A 7882-nucleotide genomic window follows, 5' to 3' on the forward strand; every position below is an offset into this window, starting at 1 on the left:
GGTAAATTGAACTGTGAGGCTTTGCCAGTGGTGGCTTTGCCAGCTCTAGCTCTTACCTTAATGTCAACCTAACTTGAACTTGAACCATAAATGTAGCTCTAGCCTTGTATCTTCATCCTCAACCTAGCCTTATGTCAGACTCATCTTTTGCTTTTAATGCCAGCACATGGATTTCAATTTAGAATGAGGCCGTCACATAAGAGTGGCATGCCACCAGAGAGATTAGTACTTACACCACTAGAGGAAGCCCTACGTCATATTACTGAGATGTTAAGTGTTTTTTTGTTTTTGTTATAACTCTCAAAATCAAATAAAATCCAAATGTATTTGTCACATTCACCGAATACAACAGGTGTAGCCCATACCGTGAAATGCTTACTTTACAAGCCCTTAACTTTATTTCTTGAACTGTATTGTTAAGAAAAGATTTACAAAATAAAAAATGTAATAAAGTAACAATAAAATAACAATAATGAGGCTATATAAAGGTGGTACCGTGTCAATGTGTGGGGTTACAGGTTAGTTGACGTAATTTGTACATGTAGGAAGGGGTAAAGTGACTATGCGTAGATAATAAACAGCGAGTAGCAGCAGTGTAAAAACAACAGGGGGGGGGGGGATCAATGTAAATAGTCCCGGTGGCCATTTGAAACCACCTAGTATAGAGGTCCTGGATGGCAGGAAGCTTGGCCCCAGTGATGTACTGGACCGTACACACTGCCCTCTGAAGTAACTTACGGTCGGATGCCTATACTGTAGAATGTATTGCTTGGGCAGTTGTGTATAGCAGGACAGCTTGCCAGTCTGCGTGTAAATATGCTTCAATATTAGTCTCAGTATTGTTGAAGTACATGACATTGTTCAGATATTATTTTAATTAAAGTTTTCACATAAACAAGCTCACGCCATGACAGTTTTTTTTGTAGTTTTAAAACTGTAGCCAATGCTGCGTTCAGTAATGGGACACTCCAAATTGTGTGTCATTTCTCTGCTCAGCAATGTGCATTATGAAAATACAAGTTTTTATTTCTAGTTTGTCTAAAGTCCTCTGTTACTGCTAGTGCAGAGTGAATGTCAACCCAAGACATCCTCTATGTCTGCTTTTCAAATGTCACCCTATTCTTTTCATAGTGCTCTACTTTTGACAAAGGCACTAGTCAATATGAGTGCACAATCAAGGGAATAGGTTGCCATTTAGGACGCATCCTAACACTCCAAATGAGCCGGCAGATGACACGTGTTGACATTCTATGGAAACGGCTTGACTCAATAGAATTAGTAAATGGAAAGATTATTGTCTGAGAAACTCCCAACTTGACCATAGTCTTCCCCTTCTCTAAGTTCCACATCGTGATTCCTGTACCCTGTATGAGTGTGCACGTGTGTGTATGTGTGTCTAAGTGAGAAAGGGTGTGAGAGAGAAATAGTCATATATGCCAGCCTGGGGTGGCAGGTAGTCTAGTGGTTAGAGTGTTGGGCCAATAACTGAAAGGTTGCTAGATCAAATCCCCTAGCTGACAAGGTAAAAATCTGTCGTTCTGCCTCTGAACAAGGCAGTTAACCCGGTAGGCCGTCATTGTAAGTAAGAATTTGTTCTTAATTGACTTGCCTAGTTAAAATAAAGGTTACATCTTTTTTTTTTTTTTATGTATGAGTCATGATACCTGCCCTGTCCTGCCCTCTCACGCTGATGGAGAGAAGTGTCATTTGCACCCAGGGTTACAATTTCTGGGAGAACCAAGTAGAAAATGTTAATTTTTTTCTCTATAACCTTGGTTCCATGGGGGAAGTCAGATTCTGATCCAGGTGTTAGCGTCCTACTTGTATTGGCTTTTAGAGAAGGAAATTAAGACTTAAGTGTGTTTCAAGTAGCCTCTCTAAGGTGCCTGTAGTACAAGCACAGTCATTTTCTCTCCTGATGTAACTACTGCAGCTGGGCCAAACAAATGGCTGCTAAATGTTTAGCAAAAGGCAGCCAAATGTTTTCCCCCAAATTGAATGACATAATTAAGGTTTGAATTAGCGCAAATGTCAAAAGATGCTCATTCCAAGCGCTGGTGTAAAAATACATTTGAACAGAGATTCATTAAATGAGTCTCTAATTGGCTTATCCTGCCAATGATAACACAGGTGCTGCATAGACATACAGTACAAGATTCATAAAGTAAAAAATTAGAGAGAGAGAGCGTCTGTGTTTGTGTTTTTACCACAAGAATAGTAAAACAAGGACAATACATTTTGCCTATCCCCACAAGGAAAACGTTTATTTTAGGTTCAGGTGTTAGGGTTAGAATTAGGGTTAGGGGTTTGGTTTAGGGTCTAAGGTTAGGGTGTGGGTGTGTGTGCACAAGTGTGTGTGTGCGCGAGAGAATAGAGATAAGAGAGAAAGAAAGTGTCTTTGTATTTGCATAATTTAAATATGTTTATCCATATGGGTGAGGAACAAACATCTGTCATGTAAAAAAAAAACACAAAAAACAAACCTTCACAACAACTGCAGGCCATCAATCCATCAGGTTGTCGTCACCTCTTTGAGGTCTGTTTCAAGGCAGGCCACAGGGGATGACTTTGTGCCCACAGCCCCTCTTTGAAATCTTGCATGGTAATGTAGAACACTGTTGCATTTTCAGTGACACCCGTAAAACCCTATGTATATTAACATGTTGTCTTCAAGCTAGCGGTCCTTCCATTCTCGCTAGTCCTACGGTCCAAATAAATACTTAACTGTGAAAGAGAGGCTGGGGGTGGATCTTAAAGCAACATACATCATTCTAAAGTAAACCAACCTTCCAGCTTTTTTTTGGGGGGGGGGGGGGGTGCCAACATTGGTCACACAAGCATTGGTATGGTTGATACTTACTAATTCTGCAACCTCAGTGGAAATCTCATGGACAGATAGAGCTATGGTAGAAAGAAAGCCATGCATCAAATAAGTAGACTATTAAATGAGTGTACATTGACGTGTCAAATGTGAAACCTCTTTCTGTAACCAGGGCAAACAGTGTGGGTTTTGGAGCACCTGTAGGTGAAAGAAGGGCTGATTTCCACTTAACACCAATTTGATGACACAGTTAAAATGCGCATAGACACTGCTTTTGTCTCTTGTTTTGGATTGCATCCAATCAACTAATTCAGTTGTGTAAAGTTTCAGCTTGTTATGTTGTCCACTGTGAATCATGATGGGGCGGCAGAGTAGCCTAGTGGTTAGAGCGTTGTACTAGCAACCGAAAGGTTGCAAGTTCAAATCCCCGAGCTGACAAGGTACAAATCTGTCGTTCTGCCCCTGAACAGGCAGTTAACCCACTGTTCCTAGGCCGTCATTGAAAATAAGAATTTGTTCTTAACTGATTTGCCTAGTAAAATAAAAATAAATAAATAAAATGATGGTCGCCTAAAGTCTTTCAGGACGTTGTTTCATGGTCCCCTGGAGGTTTTGTCTAGTTCCCAGTTTGTCCCGAGGATGTTTTTAGGACGTTACCGAATTTCCTCAGGGCATCCCGTTTGCTGGGTAGATGTGTCTAGGTGCTTTTACACTGGTTGCATTTTTCTTCGGTTACATGGACACATTTCGGCCACAATACCTTCCTCAGCAAATTCATTGATTGCGTAACATCCAAACAATTCTTCAGGAGTTTTTCATGGGCATTTCTGATATGCTGTTATCATATCAGACACCAACCACTTCAAGAAGGGAACTGTTTGGAATTAATCCTTGGGGAAACATGGACTTGTGAAACCAACAGGTGAAAGGTCAAGGAATGAACACTAAATGTAAAACGGGGTTGTTTTTCTCTCTCTGCTTTGTTGGTAAGTAAGCATTTCACTGTCTACACCTGTTGTGTAAGAAGCATGTGAAGAATAAAAGTTGTAAAAAATTTGGGAGGGGTTGATGCCTTCAAGTCATACACACTGTACAGACACACATGCATTCAGAGACACACACACACACACACCTCTTAAAGTTGAGAGATTCCAGGAAGTGAACTCAGAAAAATACACTAGCTAGTGACAACTGACAGTAGCTGTTCAGATGTGTATGGTGTGTGAAGGCAGTCAGATCTCTCCTCTCTGTATCTAGATCTCTCTGCACCACCATGATCAACACTTACCAGACCAGCATGCCTCCGCCACCTATTCCCCCACGGCTAGGCTCTGTCACGTCGGGACCAGGCCACAGCAAACCTCTCCTCAGGTTTCTCATTGGCATGATAGTGCTTCAAATGGTTCTGCTACTGGGGGGATTTGCCTACCTGTACCACACGGACAACAAGGTACGAACTCACCTTTCTTTAAATATATAGACACGGTTATTTAAATGTCTAAGAGTGGGTCTAACGTTCAGGTTCATTGGTGTTGGGCAAAGTTTCTTAGTGCCAAGTTCAGAACTATCATAGATCTTGGATACAAGTCTACTTTTGTTATGCAGCCTATTTGAGAGTAACATGTTTCACTGTACTTACTTAAAAAAAAATATATATATATATTATGAAGACAGTAGGCCTATTTTCCTAAAGTTTAATTTTAAAATATTCTCAAGAATGTGCATGTGAGTGGGAATGATATAAATGTATTCATTTAGTTATGTATAATAACTATGTTATATAGCGGACATCTATCCTGGGGTGTCTTAGAGAGCGGGATATTGTTTGACGTGAGAAAGACCTCTTGGATCTCTTCACTCTTCAAAGAGCGATGGGGTTTAATGCAGAGCATCTTTTCAACATAAAAATATTTCAGTGAAAACCTAGGCCTATTTATTCTTCAAGCACAGGGGGTCTCAGGATCCGAATAAAAACTTCAACAGATACATTCGGAAACAGCTCGTACACAACAACCACTTAGTCCTAACGTTTCATGAGTTTGTCCTGGTGTGAGCTTACCCTACATTACTCATCTCATATGTATATACTGTACTCCATACCATCTACTGCATCTTGCCTATGCCGTTCTGTACCATCACTCATTCATATATCTTTATGTACATATTCTTTATCCCTTTACACTTGTGTGTGTATAAGGTAGTAGTTGTGGAATTGTTAGGTTAGATTACTCGTTGGTTATTACTGCATTGTCGGAACTAGAAGCACAAGCATTTCGCTACACTCTAACATCTGCCAACCATGTGTATGTGACAAATAAGATTTGATTTGAAAGACTGACATATGATCATTCTTAAGCAGTGCTGATATTAAGATACATTTAGCTAGAATAGAGTTAACGTTTATTCCTGCTTTGTTGGGGCTCAGTATCACAAGGACCTTGACAGCAAGTACCTGGATGATATGATTATCCTGAAGAGACTTGAAGAGTGTGAGAAAGACATCCAGTCAGTGCTGGACTGTAAGAAGCTTGTGGAGAAATACAAAAGCATCCTGGCAAAGGTAGGCCGAGGTTGCCGAGACTGGAATGACGATATCGGAGGTTTCATGAGTACATTTTGTTGAAGTAAAAACATGCAGTATTAACATATGATTAAGCAATGCTGTGCTCTCCTGTCTCTCCGCTCAAGGTCTCACAAGAGGAAGGAAGAGGTATGTTCAAATCTTTTATAGCATCTATGTATAATTTGCTTGACTTGCTACTCTACCAAGCTCACCTTCTGTCAGCAGAGAACCTTCTCTTCTGAGAGGGTGAAGACCTAACTGTTTGTCTGTTCTGTTTCAGCTGCTAAACTCACTGGGGATGGGCCCTCGTATGGAGCCATGGCACGCATGATAGTAAAGCAACCCGTTTCTGGTACGCCCCCAAGTAAGAGATGTTACTTACCACTATAATTCTAGGTTTGTTTTGTAGGAACATAGTGGCCTATGTTCCTACAAGATATAAGAGTTTCAGTATAAGGTTTTAAAATGCACATCAACATGTAAATTGTCTGCTTGAACAGCAAAGTATCTGGAGTGGAACATAGGCCACTCAGTGCGGAAGAACGTCCAGTACTACATGTCCAGCTGGCTGAAGGTGCTGCAGCCTGGAGACTACAACATCTACTCCCAGGTGGCTTTCTCCAAATGGCACCCCAAAACCCCTCTGGCCAGCCGGGTGAAGCTGAGGAAGGGGGAGACGGGAGAGGAGAAAGACCTGATGACAGCCTACTGCAGCCTGGGGGACCAGGATCATACAGATGTATGTACAGCTTTCCAGGGAGGAGTGTTCAGTCTGGAGCCAAACGATCAGCTTAGTGTGTGGGTGACGGACCCCAGCCTAGTCAACTATGAGGAGGGGACTACCACCTTTGGATTGTACAAGCTGTAGGCTGGTCATCACAAGGGACTTTGCCTACAGTATGGAGATGATGGACTACGTTACTTTGGATTGGGCCTGTTTTTGGAGCGATGAATGGAATCAAGGCCATGTGAATGGTTGGAGTGGGACAGGACTGAATACAAATCTGCTAAATGGATCTAAACATGGACTAGACCAGTGGTTGCCTAACTTTTTATAGTCCCATACCGCTTCAAACATTCAACCTCCAGCTGCGTACCCCCTCTAGCACCAGGGTCAGCGCACTCTCAAACATTTTTGGGTTGCCATCATTCTAAGCCTGCCACACACACACTATACGATACATTTATTAAACATAGGAATTAGTGTGAGTTTGTCACAACCCAGCTCATGGGAAGTAAACACAAAGCTCTTATAGGACCAGAGCATAAATAATAATAATCAATCATTTTGCTCTTTATTTAACCATCTTACATATAAAACGTTATTTGTTCATCGGAAATTGTGCTTGAAAGGATGCACATAACTATGCAATGTTGGGTTATATTGGAGATAATCTGTCTTAAATCATTTCCCACACACAGTATGTGCCTGTATTTAGTTTTCATGCTAGTGAGGGCCGAGAATCCACTCTCACATAGGTACGTGGTTGCAAAGGGCATCAGTGTCTTAACAGCGCGACTTGCCAAGGCAGGATACTCTAAGCGCAGCCCAATCCAAAAATCTGGCAGTGGCTTCTGATTAAATTACATTTTCACAGAACCGCTTGCTGCAATTTCGATGAGGCTCTCTTGTTCAGATATCGGTAAGTGGACTGGAGGCAGGGCAAGGGATAACGAATCCAGTTGTCTGTGGCATCCGTTTCGGGAAAGTATCTGCGTAATTGCGCACTCACTCAGCTATAATCACATTTGACATTGTCTGTAAGCTTGAGTTTATTTGCACACAAAAAAATCATACAATGGTGGAAAGACCTGTGTGTTGTCCGTGTTAATGCAGACCGAGAAGAGCTCCAACTTCTTAATCATAGCCTCAATTTTGTCCCGCACATTGAGTATAGTTGCGGAGAGTCCCTGTAATCCTAGATTCAGATCATTCAGGCGAGAATAAACATCACCAGATAGGCCAGTCGTGTTAGAAACTCATCATCATGCAAGCGGTCAGTCAGGTGAAAATTATGGGCGTAAATAAAACTTTAAGCTCGTCTCTCAATTTAAAAAAACGTGTCAATACTTTGCCCCTTGATAACCAGCGCACTTCTGTATGTTGTAAAAGCGTTACATGGTCACTGCCCATATCATTGCACAATGCAGAAAATACACGAGAGTTCAGGGGCCTTGCTTTAACAAAGTTAACCATTTTCACTGTAGTGTCCAAAACTTCTTTCAAGCTGTCAGGCATTCCCTTGGCAGTAAAAGCCTCTCGGTGGATGTTGCAGTGTACCCAAGTGGCATCGGGAACAACTGCTTGCACGTGCCTAACCACTCCACTATGTCTCCCCGGTACAGATACCAACATGAGCAGCAGCTACTTTGGCTACATACGGACCGTTAGTGGAATTCCCGCAAGAGAGTAACGGTTAATGCGATTGGATGTTAATTATTTGACTAGACTAGCTGTATTTGACATTGTGTTGTTATTTTGCTGAACACTAGATGGT

The 7882-nt window shown here is 41.7% G+C and overlaps 1 protein-coding gene across 1 annotated transcript in view; it reads left to right on the forward strand.

Annotated features, from left to right (window-relative positions):
- Positions 1-4016: 4016 nt before the first annotated feature.
- The window catches only part of LOC135526322 (CD40 ligand-like), a 4262-nt gene continuing 396 nt past the window's right edge, over positions 4017-7882 (forward strand). The window contains exons 1-5 of the mRNA XM_064954601.1: positions 4017-4271; positions 5247-5381; positions 5510-5531; positions 5665-5748; positions 5885-7882. The exon at positions 5885-7882 is cut by the window's right edge and continues 396 nt beyond it. Coding sequence (XP_064810673.1) covers positions 4095-4271; positions 5247-5381; positions 5510-5531; positions 5665-5748; positions 5885-6252 — 786 coding nt within the window. The 5' untranslated portion in view covers positions 4017-4094 and the 3' untranslated portion in view covers positions 6253-7882. The remainder of the gene's footprint in view (positions 4272-5246; positions 5382-5509; positions 5532-5664; positions 5749-5884) is intronic.

Source organism: Oncorhynchus masou, chromosome 32 (assembly GCF_036934945.1).
Source record: "Oncorhynchus masou masou isolate Uvic2021 chromosome 32, UVic_Omas_1.1, whole genome shotgun sequence".
Taxonomy (NCBI): Eukaryota; Metazoa; Chordata; class Actinopteri; order Salmoniformes; family Salmonidae; genus Oncorhynchus; species Oncorhynchus masou.